Source organism: Vigna unguiculata, chromosome 9 (genome assembly GCF_004118075.2).
Source record: "Vigna unguiculata cultivar IT97K-499-35 chromosome 9, ASM411807v1, whole genome shotgun sequence".
Classification (NCBI taxonomy): domain Eukaryota; kingdom Viridiplantae; phylum Streptophyta; class Magnoliopsida; order Fabales; family Fabaceae; genus Vigna; species Vigna unguiculata.
This window is the reverse complement of record NC_040287.1, coordinates 38,305,568-38,331,525: the sequence shown is the minus strand read 5'-3', so window position 1 is coordinate 38,331,525 and position 25,958 is coordinate 38,305,568. Positions and strand designations below refer to the sequence as shown.

General features: G+C 23.2%; 1 protein-coding gene and 1 non-coding gene across 3 annotated transcripts; both read right to left on the bottom strand.

The window, feature by feature from the left end:
• Positions 1-1,571: 1,571 nt before the first annotated feature.
• Positions 1,572-1,674, bottom strand: LOC114164923. The gene has a single exon (XR_003599658.1). It is a non-coding gene; the product is annotated as a small nucleolar RNA Z279/snoR105/snoR108 (small nucleolar RNA).
• A 1,299-nt stretch (positions 1,675-2,973) lies between these two features.
• LOC114162917 (chaperone protein DnaJ-like) lies at positions 2,974-4,395 on the bottom strand. 2 transcript variants are annotated; one of them, XM_028046923.1, is made up of 5 exons: positions 4,169-4,395; positions 3,967-4,073; positions 3,804-3,867; positions 3,575-3,671; positions 2,974-3,429 (listed from the first exon to the last, which is right to left on the bottom strand). In XM_028046923.1, exons 1-5 carry the CDS (start codon positions 4,215-4,217, stop codon positions 3,351-3,353), a joined length of 396 nt encoding a protein of 131 aa, XP_027902724.1. In that variant the 5' UTR covers positions 4,218-4,395; the 3' UTR covers positions 2,974-3,350. The 2 variants fall into 2 exon arrangements, with proteins under 2 accessions (XP_027902724.1, XP_027902725.1); XM_028046924.1 differs by having other exon boundaries at positions 3,967-4,064; positions 4,169-4,376.
• Positions 4,396-25,958: the final 21,563 nt, after the last annotated feature.

The following is a 25,958-nucleotide window of genomic DNA, read 5'->3' as shown; positions in this document are numbered from 1 at the left end:
CGTCACATGTAATGGCGGACAAACCAATAAAGTTATACTGACTCAAAGGCAACAAAAATAGACAACATTGAAAGTAAAAATGCTTGAAATACACAGCGCCTAAACACGTAAATAACAAATCTTCACAAAAAACAACCCTAACATTAGAACCCTAATAACAAAATCAAACAAAAACACAATACTAACCTTTCGTTATCAATGGCCGACAAGTAGTTCTAAACTCTCCGCTTCAGTGTTCCAAATGCACCTTCAATTTCTCCATCAACTCGCGAACAATCGAGCACCACTTCGTCTCCCCTACCTCACCTTTCCCCAATTTCACCTTTTTTTCCAGCGTTTTGCCACTTCTTTTTAACTTCTCGCCCCTAATTCTTATTTTCTTTCTTTTCTTTTTTTATTTTCGTTCTTTTTTTTTTCATTACAAGACATATTGAATATTCTGCCCCACATTTCCACGTCAGTCAAAATTGATCACCACGTGTTCCAAATTTAATTCAGAGACCAACCACTATCAGTCAACGTTAACCTTTCTAACGGCGTCAAGTCAAATGGACTCAATTGGTGCACTTAAACTAATTTGGGTACGTAATTGAGACTTTTTTTAAACCGGGTACCAATTAGAAACTTCAGTACCAAACTGGGTACTATGCGACTAATTATACCTTTTATTTTTGAAGTGATTACTTTTAAAATTTAATTATTTTTATTACTTGATATTTTCTAAAAATTTAATTATTTATTTAAATTTAAATAACCATCACAATAAAAAAATTACATACAAAATATAAAAAAAAAAAACTTTTTTATAAACTTTTTTTATAAAATTATTTATATTTACTTTTCATACATATAAACTAAACATGTATTTTTACAAATAGTAAATAAAAATAATTATAAATTAAATTTTTAAAATATGTAATAATAAAAATTAATTAATAAAAAATTGTAATTAGTAATTGATTAAAATTATTTTATAATAATAAAAATATTATTTTTTATTTAATAAATATATTATTTTGTAATTATTATATTTATTAAAATTTTCCTAAATTTTTATAAATACACGTCTCAATTATCCAGTTTCATTTCTTTTTTTCTCATTTTACTTTTCATTTTCACATCCTAAACGAATTATTTTTAATATATCTTTCGCAAGTGCTGTCTCTGTAAAAGAATTCAAGTTTAAGTGTCACTGAAAATAAAAATAGTTGGAAAAGAGAAAACCTTTATATTGGAGGGAGTGCACATAGTCCACTTTTATTATGTTTTTAAAACGTCACAATTTATTTGAACATGTGCAATAAAAGACTATCACTTGAAAAAACAACAAAATAATGCTTTGAATCCACTGGCATAACATTAGTGACGATAATAAAACATTCCTAGAAAAAATCATTACATAATTTGAAAGTAGAAGATAAATTAAATTAAAATATTAAAATAATTAAATTATATATAAATAAATAAATAAAAATAAAATAATTATAATTAACTAATATAAATAATAAAAGAATTATAATAAATTAAAAAATTTATCTAACTTCAGAAGAAATTAATAATGGCATTAAATAGGGATCAGATAGGTCAAAAAGAGAGTGCCCACTGTCGTAACCAGGCTGGGGCAGACACCCCTCTTGCATATTAAATGCAAGCATTTGCCACTCATCACATCCCGTTAACTGCCTGAAGGATCATGCTTTAGAAGGATAAAACTTTAAATAATTATAGGTCCTGGTTTAGCTCTATTACATAGTATTGGCGATGTGGGACTATTTTACTTCATACCACATGTTCCTCGGGACATGATAAGGTTGCAAAAAATCTAGTTAAAACAGGCTGAATCAAAGTTACTGTTTGATGAATTAGCATAGAATATTTGGATATGATCCATCTAATTACAGAACTACAGCATTTGGTCCATCCACAATTTATGACTTGGGCACCAAGTGAATTTTTATCAATCCTAAACATCCTATAGTATTAGTAGTAGTAAGGAAAATGTTCAAGACTTGAGATCAAAAGTTGAACTATATTATTTTAACAGTCTTCAGGTCTTCATAGTATTATACGGTTATCACTCACAACACGGTGAAGCCTAATCATATTCTCTGTGGAACATTACTGATGTTCCAACTTCAGTATTAATATTCTAATTCCAGAACCTGAAAAATAGCATTTTTTGTTTCCTTTATTTACTTTTAGTCTAATCCTCTCAACTCTACTAACATTCTTGTGCAAAACTGAACAATTGATCAATCATTAGTAGAGTTGCTGTCATGAAGTTCTGGAAGATCCTCAAGAGGCAGATCCAGTAGTTCTGTAGAAAAATACTTGGAGAAACAATTGAAGTTTGTGTCCGAAGATTTCTCACTCCACTCCTTGAGGATGCTAATGAGCTCAACCATTTCCTCGCCCTTTTTCTGATTTTATGAAATTCTGAGGGGGTTTGGTGATGAATTTGTAAGCAGATATAGGGAAGATATTAAAGAAATATGATAACACTGGTGCACTACTTCGCTTGTTTTTTATCCAAACAAAGTCCCTGATGCATGTTCTAAAAAACTTGCTGAAATTGATAACATGAACACTTTCATCAGCAGAAGATTAAGTGTGGTTGGATTACTGTTTGAGCATTCAAAAGTCACTTGAAGAACATTCAGAATCACACTGACTTGTTTGGCAATTTCTTTTTATGTTTCATTGAGTATTAAAGTATTAAAGAGATCCAAAGTGTGATTATATTCAAAGCAATCTTTTCCATGCATTGGATAAAGTTTCAGTTTCATTCAACCAAATCTAACTTTTTCAACGGTAAACACACACTAACTTGGAATAAATTAGGAGTTGAATTCAACTCTAAGCTAGCATCTTCTCACTGCCTCTTCTGCATCACTAGACTTTATAATAGGTTTAAAAATTCTTCTACTTATATACTACTTATCTTATTTTTTGTACTTAATATAAAACTTCCAATTCACCTTGAATTGTGTTCCCCTTGTATATTTGATGACCATCATAAAAGAAACAAACCCAAACTTGAAAATTGAAGCATGCCTTGTACAAGAGTATTCCCCCAAGTGCTTAAAATATATAGTCCCACGTTGGATTGAGTAACTTTAAGTAATTTCAAAAGGACTAGCAGAGCTAATATGATGAGTTTTGTTTAAATGAAAGGAATCTCAGAGAGCTGTCGCAGCCACACTGTTATGTTTTTTGTTTTTAAACAACCATTGAAGTCTTCAAGTGAACTTACAAGTACCAAATATAAAATCTGCAGAGTGAAAGTGTTGAAGACATGTATATGTGTGCACAGACATATAAGTATTCACAGCAATTCAAGGACTTTGTTCCTACTGATCGTAAGTGCTCAAGAAGCCACCAACAAAGCCTGCACCATTGCAATTTCCGCATAACATCTCCTTCCTTCCTCTACAAAAAACAGAAAAGATTGTAAGGTGAAAAACAAAATGTTGTTCATACACCATTCAAAATTCAAAGACAAACCATTGAAGAAGTGAAATTTTAGAATGTATGAGATAGAACACAAGCAAAATGGAATGGTTTATTTAGGTACCCGCAAAGCCAACAGGAGTCACCAGCTTTAAACTGTCCATTGAAAATATCAACAGAGTTCACCCCATTGCCTTTGCATTGAGAGCATTGAACTGCTCCTGTTAATCACACAACAAAACCAAAACTTTCAAATCATAGATACTTTTCTTTTCTTTTTCTTTTTGTCTTTTTAAGTGTACTATTTCAAATCCTTTATACATCTTCTGGTTCTAAAGTCACAAGCATCTTACCATTCCCATCACAGTCAGCACAAATCACACTATTCGGTTTGGTGTTTCGGTCTTCTTTTGCAGCCTGTGTGAATAGAAACTGACATTAGCTTATACAAACATGGGATTTGAATCTCCTCGTGTGTCATTTCTAAAGGAAACTTATTTGCAAATGAAAATGTACCTTAACAATGACAGGGCGATATTTGGTAGTGAGAGGGCCAATAAACACATAATTGACTCCAATATGCTTTGAATTTGCATGGCTTTCTATGCTAACACCTAAGGATTCTAAAGTTTGAGCACAGAAATAGCTTACTTAGAATCAAACGACGAATATAAAGATATAACACAATACAGAAATTAATATATGCAGACGGGTGAACCTGATGGTGGTGTAGCTCTTGGGGAACTTAGGCACAGGGCAGGAAACATTGGAAGATTTAGAGTATAATAAGACTGTAATTTGTTTAAGTTTGACAGCGTAATGAACAATTGAAGTGATAAGGTTAGATAATTAGGAGCTGTTGGAGACTCAGAATGAGAAAAATGGATTGAGATATTAGTGAGATATTTTTTTCTTTTCTATGGTAAGAATGGAGCTCAATTATGTTATGTCCCAACTCGTTTTGATTCTAGAATGATTATTCAGTCCTGTAGGACCCACTCACTCACTTTGAAGGCGATGTTGTATGGAGCATTAAAATTTGAAATCCACTCTGTTTTATTTTGTGTATATCAATTTTCATTTTAATACATGTAAAATAATTAAAATAGCAAAACTTTTTTTCAACTTTAATTAATAAATAAAAATATTTGAATGTAAAATTTTAAATGTTAACATAGTTGAAGTGTATATTAGAAAACGTAATTTTTAAAAATATATAATTTTCAAATATCAAGTATTTCTATACTACTTTTACATTCGGTATTTATGAATATTTATTAAAATGAAAAGGTAAATACAAAGAAAAAAATAAAATTAAATATTTCATTACATGTATGTGTGTTTGTTTGTATTTTGATTGCTATTGCCATTTAAACAAATTTAAAAAACGCAACAAACTTTCACCCCTAGTGTAACCCCATTACCTTCATATATTGTTTCACAAAAGTGCAAAATTGGTATTTAAACTGTATGTTATTTATAAAATCTCATAAATATACATTAAAATATATACAAAAACATATAAATTTGTTATTTATGACATTAATAAAACTACTTTAATATATTATATTCATAGTAAAAAAATAAATAGTTGTCAAACATGAATATTTGAATAATTCTTAATTTGTATTACTTAGTTTCAATTATTTACACGTTAAAACATGGTCACGACATGTCAAAATATTCGCATAAAGAACATACAAGTAAATTATCTAAATTCATTAGTATACAAAATAATTATTAATCTAGAATATTATTAAAGAAGTTTTTAAAAAATCTCATGAAATTGGATTTCTCTTAAACTCACATAATTAATAAAACATCCATCGATTTTTCATCACATAATATTTTCATCTACATCTATGTTCACCGCATAATATTTTCATCTACATTATATTATCAATCATTCATTTGTGTTTTAATATCAATTGGTCACTTGATCTTAACATTCACTTAATCATTGATACATGATTCCTCCTAAACCACCTTCTTATGACTTTTCAAAATTTTCATTTTTATAATTCACTATGCATTCATTTTCCAAAACACAATGAACATCAAAGGTTATAATACAAATACTAATCAATCTAAAATAATTTGTTATATATATATATATATATATATATATATATATATATATATATATATATATATATATATAATTGAAATTATACCTCTTTTATGTGACATTCAAACACTATTTTCAAATATATCTCATGTAAAAATAACATTATAAAAACTTAACTCAAATTAGTAAATCTCGCTGAACTCGTTGTTTTCTATAAGATTTAATATATTAAGAAATTACAAGTACCCATGTAGTATAATTTTCATCACATGTAATACTTGTCAAAATAATTCTCATTCCCAAATCAATCCATATCTATACCAAAAGGAATGAAAGGCCAAATCCGGGAGCATCCTCCTTTATTTTCCTATCTAAAAACATCATGTTGGTATGAATGCAATTTAAGGCAAGTTTTCCACTTTAGATTTTGTATTAGTCTTTCATCTCATACTGTCAATGATTTTTTTATTTATGTAATTTTAAATGGTTCCCAATGTTCCATGTCACTGTAGTTCTCTAAGGCATTTTCTTTCTAACACTTAACATTCAGAAGTTTTGACGAACGCCATATCAAAATTTAAAAGTCTAATAATGTATAGAGGTGGCAATTTGGCCCAGCCCACAGGATTGGGTCCTGGGCCATGTGGACTAGGGCCAAAAAAGCCCACATTGAAAAAAAAACCCCTATCAAAGAAGTCCACAGGGCTAAAAACTTTACAAAAGCCCTGTGGGCTTGGGCCAACCCATGGGCTTTCATCTTTCACATGAAAAATATATTATTTTTTAAAATATATTACTATCTGTGGGACAGACCAAACAAACCGGACAAACACGACAACCATAATAGGTCGAACAACTCGAACCTGCATGACGACCTCGACAAGAACAACGACTTGAACGGGCCCGGTGATCCCAAAAGGCCCAACGACCCGAACGGGCCCGACGACCCGGACGAGCCCGACGACCAGGACAAACCCGACGACTAGGAAAAACCCGACAATACGGACGGGCAAAACGACATGAATAGGTTTTCTTAAATTTTATTTTCTTCAACTTTTTGAATTCTTTTTTAAAATTTTATCAACTTCTTGATCCTTTTCAAATCTTTAATTATATTCTTGAAATAGTTTTTGCAAAATTTTACTCATCATATTGAGTTCTTCTCTTAAAATTTTGAAAATCTTTTTCTTGAAATCTATGTTATCATTTTTCCTAATTTTTTTAAACTTTTCAATTTCATTAACTTCTTGAATTACTTATTTTTACACTTTCTTTACTTAGCTTTCTTTTCTTCAATTTTATTTTCTTAAACTTTTTCAATTCTCTTTAAAGTTTTTATCAACTTCTTGATTCTTTTCAAATCTTTAATTATGTTCTTGAAATGGTTTTTGCAAAATTTTACTCATCATATTGAGTTCTTCTCTTAAAGTTTTTAAAATCTTTTTCTTGAAATCTATTTTCTGACTTTTTCTAATTTTTTTAAACTCTTAATTTTCATTAACTTCTTGAATTACTTATTTTTACACTTTCTTTACTTAGTTTTCTTTTCTTGAATTTTATTTTCTTAAACTTATTCAATTCTTTTTAAAGTTTTTAGCAACTTCTTGAGCCTTTTCAAATCTTTAATTAAATTCTTGAAAATGATTTTTGCAAAATTTTACTCATCATATTGGGTTTTTCTCTTAAATTTTTTAAAATCTTTTTCTTGAAATCTATTTTCTCACTTTTCCTAATTTTTTAACCTCTTCATTTTCATTAACTTCTTAAATTACTTATTTTTACACTTTCTTTACTTAATTTTCTTTTCTTCAATTTCATTTTCTTAAACTTTTTGAATTTTTTTTAAAGTTTTTATCAACTTCTTGATACTTTTCAAATCTTTAATTATGTTCTTGAAATGGTTTTTGCAAAATTTATCTCATCATATTGAGTTCTTCTCTTAAAGTTTTTAAAAAAATTTATTGAAATCTATTTTCTCACTTTTCCACATTTTTTTAAACTCTTAATTTTCATTAACTTCTTGAATTACTTATTTTTACACTTTCTTTACTTAGTTTTATTTTCTTCAATTTTATTTTCTTCAATTTCATTTTGTTAAACTTTTTGAATTTTTTTTTTTTAGTTTTTATCAACTTCTTCATACTTTTCAAATCTTTAATTATGTTCTTGAAATGGTTTTAGCAAAATTTTACTCATCATCTTGAGTTCTTCTCTTAAAGTTTTTTAAATCTTTTTCTTGAAATCTATTTTCTCACTTTTCCTAATTTTTTTAAACTATTAATTTTCATTAACTTCTTGAAATACTTATTTTTACACTTTCTTTAATTAGTTTTCTTTTCTTGAATTTTATTTTCTTAAACTTTTTAAATTCCTTTTAAAAATTTTATCAACTTCTTGAGCCTTTTCAAATATTTAATTAAATTCTTGAAATGATTTTTGCAAAATTTTACTCATCATATTGAGTTTTTCTCTTAAAGTTTTTAAAATATTTTTATTCAAATCTATATTCTCACTTTTCCTAATTTTTTAACCTCTCCATTTTCATTAACTTCTTAAATTACTTATTTTTACACTTTCTTTACTTAATTTTCTTTTCTTCAATTTCATTTTCTTAAACTTTTTGAATTTTTTTTTAAGTTTTTATCAACTTCTTGATACTTTTCAAATCTTTAATTATGTTCTTGAAATGTTTTTATCAAAATTTTACTCATCATATTGAGTTCTTCTCTTAATGTTTTTAAAATTTTTTTCTTGAAATCTATTTTCTCACTTTTCCTAATTTTTTTAAACTCTTTATTTTCGTTAACTTCTTGAATTACTTATTTTTACACTTTGTTTACTTAGTTTTCTTTTCTTCAATTTTATTTTCTTAAACTTTTTCAATTCTTTTTAAAGTTTTTATCAACTTCTTGATCCTTTTCAAATCTATAATTATGTTCTTTAAATGGTTTTTGCAAAATTTTACTCATCATATTGAGTTCTTCTCTTAAAGTTTTCAAAATCTCTTTCTTGAAATCTATTTTCTCATTTTTCCTAATTTTTTTAAACTATTGATTTTCATTAACTTCCAATTACTTATTTTTACACTTTCTTTAATTAGTTTTCTTTTCTAGAATTTTATTTTCTTAAACTTTTTAAATTCCTTTTAAAATTTTTATCAAGTTCTTGAGCCTTTTCAAATCTTTATATAAATTCTTGAAATGATTTTTGAAAAATTTTACTCATCATATTGGGTTTTTCTCTTAAAGTTTTTAAAATCTTTTTCTTCAAATCTATTTTCTCACTTTTCCTAATTTTTTGACCTCTTCATTTTCATTAACTTCTTAAATTACTTATTTTTAAACTTTCTTTACTTAATTTTCTTTTCTTCAATTTCATTTTCTTAAACTTTTTGAAATTTTTTTAAAGTTTTTATCAACTACTTGATACTTTTCAAATATTTAATTATGTTCTTGAAATGGTTTTTGCAAAATTTTAGTCATCATATTGAGTTCTTCTCTTAAAGTTTTTAAAATCTTTTTCTTGAAATGTATTTTCCCACTTTTTCTAATTTTTTTAAACTCTTTGTTTTCATTAACTTCTTGAATTAATTATTTTTACACTTTCTTTACTTAGTTTTCTTTTCTTGAATTTTCTTTTCTTAAACTTTTTCAATTCTTTTTAAAGTTTTTATCAACTTCTTGAGCCTTTTCAAATCTTTAATTAAATTCTTGAAATGATTTTTGCAAAATTTTACTCATCATATTGGGTTTTTCTCTTAAAGTTTTTAAAATATTTTTATTCAAATCTATATTCTCACTTTTCCTAATTTTTTAACCTCTCCATTTTCATTAACTTCTTAAATTACTTATTTTTACACTTTCTTTACTTAATTTTCTTTTCTTCAATTTCATTTTCTTAAACTTTTTGAATTTTTTTTTAAGTTTTTATCAACTTCTTGATACTTTTCAAATCTTTAATTATGTTCTTGAAATGTTTTTATCAAAATTTTACTCATCATATTGAGTTCTTCTCTTAATGTTTTTAAAATTTTTTTCTTGAAATCTATTTTCTCACTTTTCCTAATTTTTTTAAACTCTTTATTTTCGTTAACTTCTTGAATTACTTATTTTTACACTTTGTTTACTTAGTTTTCTTTTCTTCAATTTTATTTTCTTAAACTTTTTCAATTCTTTTTAAAGTTTTTATCAACTTCTTGATCCTTTTCAAATCTATAATTATGTTCTTTAAATGGTTTTTGCAAAATTTTACTCATCATATTGAGTTCTTCTCTTAAAGTTTTCAAAATCTCTTTCTTGAAATCTATTTTCTCATTTTTCCTAATTTTTTAAACTATTGATTTTCATTAACTTCCAATTACTTATTTTTACACTTTCTTTAATTAGTTTTCTTTTCTAGAATTTTATTTTCTTAAACTTTTTAAATTCCTTTTAAAATTTTTATCAACTTCTTGAGCCTTTTCAAATCTTTATATAAATTCTTGAAATGATTTTTGAAAAATTTTACTCATCATATTGGGTTTTTCTCTTAAAGTTTTTAAAATCTTTTTCTTCAAATCTATTTTCTCACTTTTCCTAATTTTTTGACCTCTTCATTTTCATTAACTTCTTAAATTACTTATTTTTAAACTTTCTTTACTTAATTTTCTTTTCTTCAATTTCATTTTCTTAAACTTTTTGAAATTTTTTTTAAAGTTTTTATCAACTACTTGATACTTTTCAAATATTTAATTATGTTCTTGAAATGGTTTTTGCAAAATTTTAGTCATCATATTGAGTTCTTCTCTTAAAGTTTTTAAAATCTTTTTCTTGAAATGTATTTTCCCACTTTTTCTAATTTTTTTAAACTCTTTGTTTTCATTAACTTCTTGAATTAATTATTTTTACACTTTCTTTACTTAGTTTTCTTTTCTTGAATTTTCTTTTCTTAAACTTTTTCAATTCTTTTTAAAGTTTTTATCAACTTCTTGAGCCTTTTCAAATCTTTAATTAAATTCTTGAAATGATTTTTGCAAAATTTTACTCATCATATTGGGTTTTTCTCTTAAAATTTTTAAAATCTTTTTCTTCAAATCTATATTCTCACTTTTCCTAAATTTTTTAACCTCTTCATTTTCATTAACTTCTTAAATTACTTATTTTTACACTTTCTTTACTTAATTTTCTTTTCTTCAATTTAATTTTCTTAAACTTTTTGAATTTTTTTTTGAGTTTTTATCAACTTCCTTATACTTTTCAAATCTTTAATTATGTTCTTGAAATGGTTTTTGCAAAATTTTACTCATCATATTGAGTTCTTCTCTTAAAGTTTTTAAAATCTTTTTCTTGAAATCTATTTTCTCACTTTTCCTAATTTTTCTAAACTTTTCATTTTTATTAACTTCTTGAATTACTTATTTTTAAACTTTCTTTACTTAGTTTTCTTTTCTTCAATTTTATTTTCTTGAACTTTTTGAATTCTTTATTAAAATTTTTATCAACTTCTTCATCCTTTTCAAATCTCTAATTATGTTCTTGAAATGGTTTTTGCAAAATTTTAGTCATCATATTGAGTTCTACGCTTAAAGTTTTTAAAATCTTTTTCTTCAAATCTATTTTTCTCTTTTTTCCTAATTTTTTTAAACTCTTCATTTTCAATCACTTTTTGAGTTAGTTATTTTTCACTTTCTTTACTTAGTTTTCTTTTCTTAAACTTTTTCAATTCTTTTTAAAGTTTGTTATCAATTTCTTGATCCTTTTCAAAACTTTAATTATGTTCTTGAAATTGTTTTTGCAAAATTTAACTCATCATATTGAGTTATTCTCTTAAAGTTTTTAAAATCTTTTTCTTCAAATCTATAAACTCACTTTTCCTAATTTTTTTAAACTATTCATTTTTATTAACTTCGTGAATTACTTATTTTTACACTTTCTTTACTTAGTTTTATTTTCTTCAATTTTATTTTCTTGAACTTTTTGAATTCTTTTTTAAAAATTTTATCAACTTCTTGATCCTTTTCAAATCTCTAATTATGTTATTGAAATGGTTTTTGCAAAATTTTACTCATCATATTGAGTTATTCTCCTAAAGTTTTTCTCTTAAAGTTTTTAAAATCTTTTTCTTGAAATCTATTTTCTCACTTTTCCTAATTTTTTAACCTCTTCATTTTCATTAACTTCTTAAATTACTTAGTTTTACACTTTCTTTTCTTCAATTTCATTTTCTTAAACTTTTTCAATTTTTTTTAAGTTTTTATCAACTTCTTGAATTACTTATTTTTACACATTCTTTACTTAGTTTTCTTTTCTTGAATTTTATTTTCTTAAATTTTTTAATTCTTTTTAAAGTTTTTATCAACTTCTTGATCTTTTTCAAATCTTTAATTATGTTCTTGAAATGGTTTTTGCAAAATTTTACTCATCATACTGAGTTCTTGATCCTTTTCAAATATTTAATTCTTGATCCTTTTCAAATCTTTAATTATGTTCTTGAAATGTTTTTATCAAAATTTTACTCATCACATTGAGTTCTTCTCTTAAATTTTTTGAAATCTTTTTCTTGAAATTTATTTTCTCACTTTTCCTAAATTTTTTAAACTCTTCATTTTCATTAACATCCTGAATTACTTATGTTTACACTTTCTTTACTTAGTTTTCTTTTCTCTAATTTTATTTTCTTAAACTTTTTCAATTCTTTTTAAAGTTTTTATCAACTTCTTGATCTTTTTAAAATTTTTATCAACTTCTTGATCTTTTTCAAATATTTAATTCTTGATCATTTTCAAATCTTTAATTATGTTCTTGAAATGGTTTTTGCAAAATTTTACTCATCATATTGAATTCTTCTCTTAAAGTTTTTAAAATCCTTTTCTTGAAATCTATTTTATCACTTTTCCTAATTTTTTTAAACTCTTCATTTTCATTAACTTCTTGAATTACTTATTTTTACACTTTCTTTACTTACTTTTCTTTTCTTAAATTTTTTTTTCTTAAACTTTTTCAATTCTTTTTAAAGTTTTTATCAACTTCTTGATCCTTTTCAAATATTTAATTCTTGATCCTTTTCAAATCTTTAATAATGTTCTTGAAATGTTTTTATCAAAATTTTACTCATCATATTGAGTTCTTCTCTTAAATTTTTTAAAATCTTTTTCTTGAAATTTATTTTCTCACTTTTTCTAAATTTTTTAAACTCTTCATTTTCATTAACTTCCTGAATTACTTATTTTTACACTTTCTTTACTTAGTTTTGTTTTCTTGAATTTTATTTTCTTAAACTTTTTCAATTTTTTTTAAAGTTTTTATCAACTTCTTGATCTTTTTCAAATCTTTAATTATGTTGTTGAAATGGTTTTTGATAGTTTACTCATCATATTGAGTTCTTCTCTTAAAGTTTTTAAAATCTTTTTCCTGAAATCTATTTTCTCACTTTTCCTAATTTTTTTAAACTCTTCATTTTCATTAACTTCTTGAAGTACTTATTTTTACACTTTCTTTACTTAGTTTTATTTTCTTGAATTTTATTTTCTTAAACTTTTCCATTCCTTTTTAAAGTTTTGATCAACTTCTTGATCTTTTCAAATCTTTAATTATGTTCTTGAAATGGTTTTTGCAAAATTTTACTCATCATATTGAGTTCTTCTCTTAAAGTTTTTTAAATCTTTTTCCTTAAATCTATTTTCTCATTTTTCCTAATTTTTGTAAACTCTTCATTTTCATTAACTTCTTGAATCGCTTATTTTTACACTTTCTTTACTTAGTTTTCTTTTTTTGAATTTTATTTTCTTAAACTTTTCCAATACTTTTTAAAGTTTTTATCAACTTATTGATCCTTTTCAAATCTTTAATTATGTTCTTGAAATGGTTTTTGCAAAATTTTACTCATCATATTGAGTTCTTCTATTAAAGTTTTTAAAATCTTTTTCTTTAAATCTATTTTCTCACTTTTCCTAATTTTTTTTAACTCTTCATTTTAATTATCTTCTTGAATTACTTATTTTTACACTTTCTTTACTAAGTTTTCTTTTCCTGAATTTTATTTTCTTAAACTTTTTCAATTCTTTTTCAAGTTTTTATCAACATCTTGATCCTTTTCAAATCTTTAATTTTTGATCCTTTTCAAATCTTTAATTATGTTCTTGAAATGTTTGCTGCAAAATTTTCCTCATCATATTGAGTTTTTCTCTTAAAGTTTTTAAAATCTTTTTCTTGAAATCTATTTTTTCACTTTTCCTAATTTTTTTAAACTCTTCATTTTTATTAACTTCTTGAATTACTTATTTTTACACTTTCTTTACTTAGTTTTCTTTTCTTGAATTTTCTTTTCTTAAACTTTTTCAATGCTTTTTAAAGCTTTTATCAACTTCTTGATCCTTTTCAAATATTTAATTATGTTCTTGAAATGATTTTTGCAAAATTTTACTCATCATATTGAGCTCTTCTCTTAAAGTTTTTAAAATCATTTTCTTGAAATCTATTTTCTCACTTTTCCTAATTTTTTTAAACTCTTCATTTTCATTATCTTCTTGAATCGCTTATTTTTACACTTTCTTTATTTAGTTTTCTTTTCCTGAATTTTATTTTCTTAAACTTTTTCAATTCTTTTTAAAGTTTTTATCAACATCTTGATGTTTTTCGAATCTTTAATTTTTGATTTTTCTCAAATCTTTAATTATGTTCTTGAAATGTTTGTTGCAAAATTTTACTCATCATATTGAGTTCTTCTCTTAAAGTTTTTAAAACCTTTTTCTTGAAATCTATTTTCTAACTTTTGCTAAATTTCTTAAACTTTTAATTTTTCATTAACTTCTTGAATTACTTATTTTTACACTTTCTTTACTTAGTTTTCTTTTCTTAAATTTTTTTTCTTAAACTTTTTCAATTCTTTTTAAAGTTTTTATCAACTTCTTGATCCTTTTCAAATATTTAATTCTTGATCCTTTTCAAATCTTTAATAATGTTCTTGAAATGTTTTTATCAAAATTTTACTCATCATATATAGTTCTTCTCTTAAATTTTTTAAAATCTTTTTCTTGAAATTTATTTTCTCACTTTTCCTAAATTTTTTAAACTCTTCATTTTCATTAACTTCCTGAATTACTTATTTTTACACTTTCTTTACTTAGTTTTGTTTTCTTGAATTTTATTTTCTTAAACTTTTTCAATTCTTTTTAAAGTTTTTATCAACTTCTTGATCTTTTTCAAATCTTTAATTATGTTGTTGAAATGGTTTTTGCAATAGTTTACTCATCATACTGAGTTCTTCTCTTAAAGTTTTTAAAATCTTTTTCTTGAAATCTATTTTCTCACTTTTCCTAATTTTTTTAAACTCTTCATTTTCATTAACTTCTTGAAGTACTTATTTTTACACTTTCTTTACTTAGTTTTGTTTTCTTGAATTTTATTTTCTTAAACTTTTCCATTCCTTTTTAAAGTTTTGATCAACTTCTTGATCCTTTTCAAATCTTTAATTATGTTCTTGAAATGGTTTTTGCAAAAATTTTACTTATCATATTGAGTGAGTTCTTCTCTTAAAGTTTTTAAAATCTTTTTCCTTAAATCTATTTTCTCACTTTTCCTAATTTTTGTAAACTCTTCATTTTCATTAACTTCTTGAATCGCTTATTTTTACACTTTCTTTACTTAGTTTTCTTTTCTTGAATTTTATTTTTTTAAACTTTTCCAATTCTTTTTAAAGCTTTTATCAACTTCTTGATCCTTTTCAAATCTTTAATTATGTTCTTGAAATGGTTTTTGCAAAATTTTACTCATCATATTGAGTTCTTCTATTAAAGTTTTTAAAATCTTTTTCTTTAAATCTATTTTCTCACTTTTCCTAATTTTTTTCAACTCTTCATTTTAATTATCTTCTTGAATTACTTATTTTTACACTTTCTTTACTAAGTTTTCTTTTCCTGAATTTTATTTTCTTAAACTTTTTCAATTCTTTTTAAAGTTTTTATCAACATCTCTATCCTTTTCAAATCTTTAATTTTTGATCCTTTTCAAATCTTTAATTATGTTCTTGAAATGTTTGCTGCAAAATTTTCCTCATCATATTGAGTTCTTCTCTTAAAGTTTTCAAAATCTTTTTCTTGAAATCTATTTTCTCACTTTTCCTAATTTTTTTAAACTCTTCATTTTTATTAACTTCTTGAATTACTTATTTTTACACTTTCTTTACTTAGTTTTCTTTTCTTGAATTTTATTTTCTTAAACTTTTTCAATGCTTTTTAAAGCTTTTATCAACTTCTTGATCATTTTCAAATCTTTAATTATGTTCTTGAAATGGTTTTTGCAAAATTTTACTCATCATATTGAGCTCTTCTCTTAAAGTTTTTAAAATCTTTTTCTTGAAATCTATTTTCTCACTTTTCCTAATTTTTTTAAACTCTTCATTTTCATTATCTTCTTGAATCGCTTATTTTTACACTTTCTTTACTTAGTTTTCTTTTCCTGAATTTCATTTTCTTAAACTTTTTCAATTCTTTTTAAAGTTTTTATCAACATCTTGATGTTTTTCGAATCTTTAATTTTTGATTTTTCTCAAATCTTTAATTATGTTCTTGAAATGTTTGTTGCAAAATTTTACTCATCATATTGAGTTCTTCTCTTAAAGTTTTTAAAACCTTTTTTCTTGAAATCTATTTTCTAACTTTTGCTAATTTTCTTAAACTTTTAATTTTCATTAATTTCTTGAATTACTTATTTTTACACTTTCTTTACTTAGTTTTCTTTTTTGAATTTTATTTTCTTAAACATTTTCAATTCTTTTTAAAGTTTTATCAACTTCTTGATCCTTTTTAAATGTTTAATTATGTTCTTGAAATGGTTTTGGCAAAATTTTACTCATCATATTGAGTTCTTCTCTTAAAGTTTTTAAAATCTTTTTCTTGAAATCTATTTTCTCACTTTTCCTAATTTTTTTAAACTCTTCATTTTCATTATCTTCTTGAATCGTTTATTTTTACACTTTCTTAACTTAGTTTTCTTTTCCTGAATTTTATTTTCTTAAACTTTTTAAATTCTTTTTAAAGTTTTTATCAACATCTTGATCCTTTTCGAATCTTTAATTTTTGATCCTTTTCAAATCTTTAATTATGTTCTTGAAATGTTTGTTGCAAAATTTTACTCATGATATTTAAAGTTTTTAAAATCTTTTTTCTTGAAATCTATTTTCTAACTTTTGCTAATTTTCTTAAACTTTTAATTTTCATTAACGTCTTGAATTACTTATTTTTACACTTTCTTTAGTTAGTTTTCTTGTCTTCAATTTTATTTTCTTAAACTTTTTCAATTCTTTTTAAAGGTTTTATCAACTTCTTGATTCTTTTCAAATCTTTAATTATGTTTTTGAAATGGTTTTTGCAAAACCTTACTCATCATATTGAGTTCTTCTCTTAAAGTTTTTAAAATCTTTTTCTTGAAATCTATTTTCTCACTTTTCCTAATTTTTTTAAACTCTTCATTTTCATTATCTTCTTGAATCGCTTATTTTTACACTTTCTTAACTTAGTTTTCTTTTCCTGAATTTTATTTTCTTAAACTTTTTCAATTCTTTTTAAAGTTTTTATCAACATCTTGATCCTTTTCGAATCTTTAATTTTTGATCCTTTTCAAATCTTTAATTATGTTCTTGAAATGTTTGTTGCAAAATTTTACTCATCATATTGAGTTCTTCTCTTAAAGTTTTTAAAATCTTTTTTCTTGAAATCTATTTTCTAACTTTTGCTAATTTTCTTAAACTTTTAATTTTCATTAACGTCTTGAATTACTTATTTTTACACTTTCTATAGTTAGTTTTCTTGTCTTGAATTTTATTTTCTTAAACTTTTTCAATTCTTTTTAAATCTTTTATCAACTTCTTGATCCTTTTCAAATCTTTAATTATGTTCTTGAAATGGTTTTTGCAAAATTTTACTCATCATATTGAGTTATTCTCTTAAAGTTTTTAAAATCTTTTTCTTGAAATCTATTTTCTCACTTTTCCTAATTTTTTTAAACTCTTCATTTTCATTATCTTCTTGAATTGCTTATTTTTACACTTTCTTAACTTAGTTTTCTTTTCCTGAATTTTATTTTCTTAAACTTTTTCAATTCTTTTTAAAGTTTTTATCAACATCTTGATCCTTTTCGAATCTTTAATTTTTGATCCTTTTCAAATCTTTAATTATGTTCTTGAAATGTTTGTTGCAAAATTTTACTCATCATATTGAGTCCTTCTCTTAAAGTTTTTAAAACCTTTTTTCTTGAAATCTATTTTCTATCTTTTGCTAATTTTCTTAAACTTTTAATTTTCATTAATTTCTTGAATTACTTATTTTTACACTTTCTTTACTTAGTTTTCTTTTCTTGAATTTTATTTTCTTAAACCTTTTCAATTCTTTTTAAAGTTTTATCAACTTCTTGATCCTTTTCAAATCTTTAATTATGTTCTTGAAATGGTTTTGGCAAAATTTTACTCATCATATTGAGTTCTTCTCTTAAAGTTTTTAAAATCTTTTTCTTGAAATCTATTTTCTCACTTTTCCTAATTTTTTTAAACTCTTCATTTTCATTATCTTCTTGAATCGCTTATTTTTACACTTTCTTAACCTAATTTTCTTTTCCTGAATTTTATTTTCTTAAACTTTTTCAATTCTTTTTAAAGTTTTTATCAACATCTTGATCCTTTTCGAATCTTTAATTTTTGATCCTTGTCAAATCTTTAATTATGTTCTTGAAATGTTTGTTGCAAAATTTTACTCATGATATTTAAAGTTTTTAAAATCTTTTTTCTTGAAATCTATTTTCTAACTTTTGCTAATTTTCTTAAACTTTTAATTTTCATTAACGTCTTGAATTACTTATTTTTACACTTTCTTTAGTTAGTTTTCTTGTCTTGAATTTTATTTTCTTAAACCTTTTCAATTCTTTTTAAAGTTTTATCAACTTCTTGATCCTTTTCAAATCTTTAATTATGTTCTTGAAATGGTTTTTGCAAAATTTTACTCATCATATTGAGTTCTTCTCTTAAAGTTTTTAAAATCTTTTTCTTGAAATCTATTTTCTCACTTTTCCTAATTTTTTTAAACTCTTCATTTTCATTATCTTCTTGAATTGCTTATTTTTACACTTTCTTAACTTAGTTTTCTTTTCCTGAATTTTATTTTCTTAAACTTTTTCAATTCTTTTTAAAGTTTTTATCAACATCTTGATCCTTTTCGAATCTTTAATTTTTGATCCTTTTCAAATCTTTAATTATGTTCTTGAAATGTTTGTTGCAAAATTTTACTCATCATATTGAGTCCTTCTCTTAAAGTTTTTAAAACCTTTTTTCTTGAAATCTATTTTCTATCTTTTGCTAATTTTCTTAAACTTTTAATTTTCATTAATTTCTTGAATTACTTATTTTTACACTTTCTTTACTTAGTTTTCTTTTCTTGAATTTTATTTTCTTAAACCTTTTCAATTCTTTTTAAAGTTTTATCAACTTCTTGATCCTTTTCAAATCTTTAATTATGTTCTTGAAATGGTTTTGGCAAAATTTTACTCATCATATTGAGTTCTTCTCTTAAAGTTTTTAAAATCTTTTTCTTGAAATCTATTTTCTCACTTTTCCTAATTTTTTTAAACTCTTCACTTTCATTATCTTCTTGAATCGCTTATTTTTACACTTTCTTAACCTAATTTTCTTTTCCTGAATTTTATTTTCTTAAACTTTTTCAATGCTTTTTAAAGTTTTTATCAACATCTTGATCCTTTTCGAATCTTTAATTTTTGATCCTTGTCAAATCTTTAATTATGTTCTTGAAATGTTTGTTGCAAAATTTTACTCATGATATTTAAAGTTTTTAAAATCTTTTTTCTTGAAATCTATTTTCTAACTTTTGCTAATTTTCTTAAACTTTTAATTTTCATTAACGTCTTGAATTACTTATTTTTACACTTTCTTTAGTTAGTTTTCTTGTCTTGAATTTTATTTTCTTAAACCTTTTCAATTCTTTTTAAAGTTTTATCAACTTCTTGATCCTTTTCAAATCTTTAATTATGTTCTTGAAATGGTTTTTGCAAAATTTTACTCATCATATTGAGTTCTTCTCTTAAAGTTTTTAAAATCTTTTTCTTGAAATCTATTTTCTCACTTTTCCTAATTTTTTTAAACTCTTCATTTTCATTATCTTCTTGAATTGCTTATTTTTACACTTTCTTAACTTAGTTTTCTTTTCCTGAATTTTATTTTCTTAAACTTTTTCAATTCTTTTTAAAGTTTTTATCAACATCTTGATCCTTTTCGAATCTTTAATATTTGATCCTTTTCAAATCTTTAATTATGTTCTTGAAATGTTTGTTGCAAAATTTTACTCATCATATTGAGTCCTTCTCTTAAAGTTTTTAAAATCTTTTTCTTGAAATCTATTTTCTAACTTTTGCTAATTTTCTTAAACTTTTAATTTTCATTAACGTCTTGAATTACTTATTTTTACACTTTCTTTTGTTAGTTTTCTTGTCTTCAATTTTATTTTCTTAAACTTTTTCAATTCTTTTTAAATGTTTTATCAACTTTTTGATCCTTTTCAAATCTTTAATTATGTTTTTGAAATGGTTTTTGCAAAACCTTACTCATCATATTGAGTTCTTCTCTTAAAGTTTTTAAAATCTTTTTCTTGAAATCTATTTTCTCACTTTTCCTAATTTTTTTAAACTCTTCATTTTCATTATCTTCTTGAATCGCTTATTTTTACACTTTCTTAACTTAGTTTTCTTTTCCTGAATTTTATTTTCTTAAACTTTTTCAATTCTTTTTAAAGTTTTTATCAACATCTTGATCCTTTTCGAATCTTTAATTTTTGATCCTTGTCAAATCTTTAATTATGTTCTTGAAATGTTTGTTGCAAAATTTTACTCATGATATTTAAAGTTTTTAAAATCTTTTTTCTTGAAATCTATTTTCTAACTTTTGCTAATTTTCTTAAACTTTTAATTTTCATCAACGTCTTGAATTACTTATTTTTACACTTTCTTTAGTTAGTTTTCTTGTCTTCAATTTTATTTTCTTAAACTTTTTCAATTCTTTTTAAAGGTTTTATCAACTTCTTGATCCTTTTCAAATCTTTAATTATGTTTTTGAAATGGTTTTTGCAAAACCTTACTCATCATATTGAGTTCTTCTCTTAAAGTTTTTAAAATCTTTTTCTTGAAATCTGTTTTGTCAGTTTTGCTAATTTTCTTAAACTCTTAATTTTCATTAACTTCTTGAATTACTTATTTTTATACTTTCTTTACTTAGTTTTCTTTTCTTGAATTTTATTTTCTTAAACTTTTTCAATGCTTTTTAAAGTTTTTATCAACATCTTGATCCTTTTCGAATCTTTAATTTTTGATCCTTGTCAAATCTTTAATTATGTTCTTGAAATGTTTGTTGCAAAATTTTACTCATGATATTTAAAGTTTTTAAAATCTTTTTTCTTGAAATCTATTTTCTAACTTTTGCTAATTTTCTTAAACTTTTAATTTTCATTAACGTCTTGAATTACTTATTTTTACACTTTCTTTAGTTAGTTTTCTTGTCTTCAATTTTATTTTCTTAAACTTTTTCAATTCTTTTTAAAGGTTTTATCAACTTCTTGATCCTTTTCAAATCTTTAATTATGTTTTTGAAATGGTTTTTGCAAAACCTTACTCATCATATTGAGTTCTTCTCTTAAAGTTTTTAAAATCTTTTTCTTGAAATCTATTTTGTCAGTTTTGCTAATTTTCTTAAACTCTTAATTTTCATTAACTTCTTGAATTACTTATTTTTATACTTTCTTTACTTAGTTTTCTTGTCTTCAATTTTATTTTCTTAAACTTTTTCAATTCTTTTTAAAGGTTTTATCAACTTCTTGATCCTTTTCAAATCTTTAATTATGTTTTTGAAATGGTTTTTGCAAAACCTTACTCATCAAATTGAGTTCTTCTCTTAAAGTTTTTAAAATCTTTTTCTTGAAATCTATTTTCTCACTTTTCCTAATTTTTTTAAACTCTTCATTTTCATTATCTTCTTGAATTGCTTATTTTTACACTTTCTTAACTTAGTTTTCTTTTCCTGAATTTTATTTTCTTAAACTTTTTCAATTCTTTTTAAAGTTTTTATCAACATCTTGATCCTTTTCGAATCTTTAATTTTTGATCCTTGTCAAATCTTTAATTATGTTCTTGAAATGTTTGTTGCAAAATTTTACTCATGATATTTAAAGTTTTTAAAATCTTTTTCTTGAAATCTATTTTCTAACTTTTGCTAATTTTCTTAAACTTTTAATTTTCATTAACGTCTTGAATTACTTATTTTTACACTTTCTTTAGTTAGTTTTCTTGTCTTCAATTTTATTTTCTTAAACTTTTTCAATTCTTTTTAAAGGTTTTATCAACTTCTTGATCCTTTTCAAATCTTTAATTATGTTTTTGAAATGGTTTTTGCAAAACCTTACTCATCATATTGAGTTCTTCTCTTAAAGTTTTTAAAATCTTTTTCTTGAAATCTATTTTGTCAGTTTTGCTAATTTTCTTAAACTCTTAATTTTCATTAACTTCTTGAATTACTTATTTTTATACTTTCTTTACTTAGTTTTCTTGTCTTCAATTTTATTTTCTTAAACTTTTTCAATTCTTTTTAAAGGTTTTATCAACTTCTTGATCCTTTTCAAATCTTTAATTATGTTTTTGAAATGGTTTTTGCAAAACCTTACTCATCAAATTGAGTTCTTCTCTTAAAGTTTTTAAAATCTTTTTCTTGAAATCTATTTTCTCACTTTTCCTAATTTTTTTAAACTCTTCATTTTCATTATCTTCTTGAATTGCTTATTTTTACACTTTCTTAACTTAGTTTTCTTTTCCTGAATTTTATTTTCTTAAACTTTTTCAATTCTTTTTAAAGTTTTTATCAACATCTTGATCCTTTTCGAATCTTTAATTTTGATCCTTTTCAAATCTTTAATTATGTTCTTGAAATGTTTGTTGCAAAATTTTACTCATCATATTGAGTTCTTCTCTTAAAGTTTTTAAAATCTTTTTTCTTGAAATCTATTTTCTCCCTTTTGCTAATTTTCTTAAACTTTTAATTTTCATTAACGTCTTGAATTACTTATTTTTACACTTTCTTTACTTAGTTTTCTTGTCTTCAATTTTATTTTCTTAAACTTTTTCAATTCTTTTTAAAACTTTTATCAACTTCTTGATCCTTTTCAAATCTTTAATTATGTTCTTGAAATGGTTTTTGCAAAATTTTACTTATCATATTGAGTTCTTCTCTTAAAGTTTTTAAAATCTTTTTCTTTAAATTTATTTTCTCACTTTTCCTAATTTTTTTAAACTCGTCATTTTCATTTTCTTCTTGAATCGCTTATTTTTACACTTTCTTTACTTAGTTTTCTTTTCTTGAATTTTATTTTCTTAAACTTTTTCAATTCTTTTTAAAGCTTTTATCAACTTCTTGATCCTTTTCAAATCTTTAATTATGTTGTTGAAATGGTTTTTGCAAAATTTTACTCATCATATTGAGTTCTTCTCTTAAAGTTTTTAAAATTTTTTCTTTAAATTTATTTTCTCACTTTTCCTAATTTTTTTAAACTCTTCATTTTCATTATCTTCTTGAATCGCTTATTTTTACACTTATTTACTTAGTTTTCTTTTCTTGCATTTTATTTTCTTAAACTTTTTCAATTCTTTTTAAAGCTTTTATCAACTTCTTGATCCTTTTCAAATCTTTAATTATGTTCTTGAAATGGTTTTTGCAAAATTTTACTCATCATATTAAGTTCTTCTCTTAAAGTTTTTAATCTATTTTTCTGGAAATCTATTTTGTCCCTTTTACTAATTTTCTTAAACTATTAATTTTCATTAACTTCTTGAATTACTTATTTTTACACTTTCTTTACTTAGTTTTCTTTTCTTGAATTTTATTTTCTTAAACTTTTTCAATTCTTTTTAAAACTTTTATCAACTTCTTGATCTTTTTCAAATCTTTAATTATGTTCTTGAAATGGTTTTTGCAAAATTTTACTCATCATATTGAGTTCTTCTCTTAAAATTTTTAAAATCTTTTTTCTTGAAATCTATTTTCTCCCTTTTGCTAATTTTCTTAAACTTTTAATTTTCATTAACGTCTTGAATTACTTATTTTTACACTTTCTTTACTTAGTTTTCTTGTCTTCAATTTTATTTTCTTAAACTTTTTCAATTCTTTTTAAAACTTTTATCAACTTCTTGATCCTTTTCAAATCTTTAATTATGTTCTTGAAATGGTTTTTGCAAAATTTTACTTATCATATTGAGTTCTTCTCTTAAAGTTTTTAAAATCTTTTTCTTTAAATTTATTTTCTCACTTTTCCTAATTTTTTTAAACTCTTCATTTTCATTTTCTTCTTGAATCACTTATTTTTACACTTTCTTTACTTAGTTTTCTTTTCTTGAATTTTATTTTCTTAAACTTTTTCAATTCTTTTTAAAGCTTTTATCAACTTCTTGATCCTTTTCAAATCTTTAATTATGTTCTTGAAATGGTTTTTGCAAAATTTTACTCATCATATTGAGTTCTTCTTTTAAAGTTTTTAAAATTTTTTCTTTAAATTTATTTTCTCACTTTTCCTAATTTTTTTAAACTCTTCATTTTCATTATCTTCTTGAATCGCTTATTTTTACACTTATTTACTTAGTTTTCTTTTCTTGCATTTTATTTTCTTAAACTTTTTCAATTCTTTTTAAAGCTTTTATCAACTTCTTGATCCTTTTCAAATCTTTAATTATGTTCTTGAAATGGTTTTTGCAAAATTTTACTCATCATATTAAGTTCTTCTCTTAAAGTTTTTAATATATTTTTCTGGAAATCTATTTTGTCCCTTTTACTAATTTTCTTAAACTATTAATTTTCACTAACTTCTTGAATTACTTATTTTTACACTTTCTTTACTTAGTTTTCTTTTCTTGAATTTTATTTTCTTAAACTTTTTCAATTCTTTTTAAAGCTTTTATCAACTTCTTGATCCTTTTCAAATCTTTAATTATGTTCTTGAAATGGTTTTTGCAAAATTTTACTCATCATATTAAGTTCTTCTCTTAAAGTTTTTAAAATCTTTTTCTTTAAATTTATTTTCTCACTTTTCCTAATTTTTTTAAACTCTTCATTTTCATTTTCTTCTTGAATCGCTTATTTTTACACTTTCTTTACTTAGTTTTCTTTTCTTGAATTTTATTTTCTTAAACTTTTTCAATTCTTTTTAAAGCTTTTATCAACTTCTTGATCCTTTTCAAATCTTTAATTATGTTCTTGAAATGGTTTTTGCAAAATTTTACTCATCATATTAAGTTCTTCTCTTAAAGTTTTTAAAATCTTTTTCTTTAAATTTATTTTCTCACTTTTCCTAATTTTTTTAAACTCTTCATTTTCATTTTCTTCTTGAATCGCTTATTTTTACACTTTCTTTACTTAGTTTTCTTTTCTTGAATTTTATTTTCTTAAACTTTTTCAATTCTTTTTAAAGCTTTTATCAACTTTTTGATCCTTTTCAAATCTTTAATTATGTTCTTGAAATGGTTTTTGCAAAATTTTACTTATCAGATTGAGTTCTTCTCTTAAAGTTTTTAAAATCTTTTTCATTAAATTTATTTTCTCACTTTTCCTAATTTTTTTAAACTCTTCATTTTCATTTTCTTCTTGAATCGCTTATTTTTACACTTTCTTTACTTAGTTTTCTTTTCTTGAATTTTATTTTCTTAAACTTTTTCAATTCTTTTTAAAGCTTTTATCAACTTCTTGATCCTTTTCAAATCTTTAATTATGTTCTTGAAATGGTTTTTGCAAAATTTTACTCATCATATTAAGTTCTTCTCTTAAAGTTTTTAATATATTTTTCTGGAAATCTATTTTGTCCCTTTTGCTAATTTTCTTAAACTTTTAATTTTCATTAACGTCTTGAATTACTTATTTTTACACTTTCTTTACTTAGTTTTCTTTTCTTGAATTTTATTTTCTTAAACTTTTTCAATTCTTTTTAAAACTTTTATCAACTTCTTGATCCTTTTCAAATCTTTAATTATGTTCTTGAAATGGTTTTTGCAAAATTTTACTCATCATATTGAGTTCTTCTCTTAAAGTTTTTAAAATTTTTTTCTTTAAATTTATTTTCTCACTTTTCCTAATTTTTTTAAACTCTTCATTTTCATTATCTTCTTGAATCGCTTATTTTTACACTTTCTTTACTTAGTTTTCTTTTCTTGCATTTTATTTTCTTAAACTTTTTCAATTCTTTTTAAAGCTTTTATCAACTTCTTGATCCTTTTCAAATCTTTAATTATGTTCTTGAAATGGTTTTTGCAAAATTTTACTCATCATATTGAGTTCTTCTCTTAAAGTTTTTAAAATTTTTTTCTTTAAATTTATTTTCTCACTTTTCCTAATTTTTTTAAACTCTTCATTTTCATTTTCTTCTTGAATCGCTTATTTTTAC

Excerpts from the sequence above, each read along its gene's own strand:
- LOC114162917 (XM_028046923.1), bottom strand. The coding sequence starts at position 4,217 with ATGTTTCCTGCCCTGTGCCTAAGTTCCCCAAGAGCTACACCACCATCA. Across the intron at positions 4,074-4,168 it reads AAGAGCTACACCACCATCAG|AATCCTTAGGTGTTAGCATA; the intron begins GTTCACCCGTCT and ends CTCAAACTTTAG. Across the intron at positions 3,868-3,966 it reads ATCGCCCTGTCATTGTTAAG|GCTGCAAAAGAAGACCGAAA; the intron begins GTACATTTTCAT and ends CTATTCACACAG.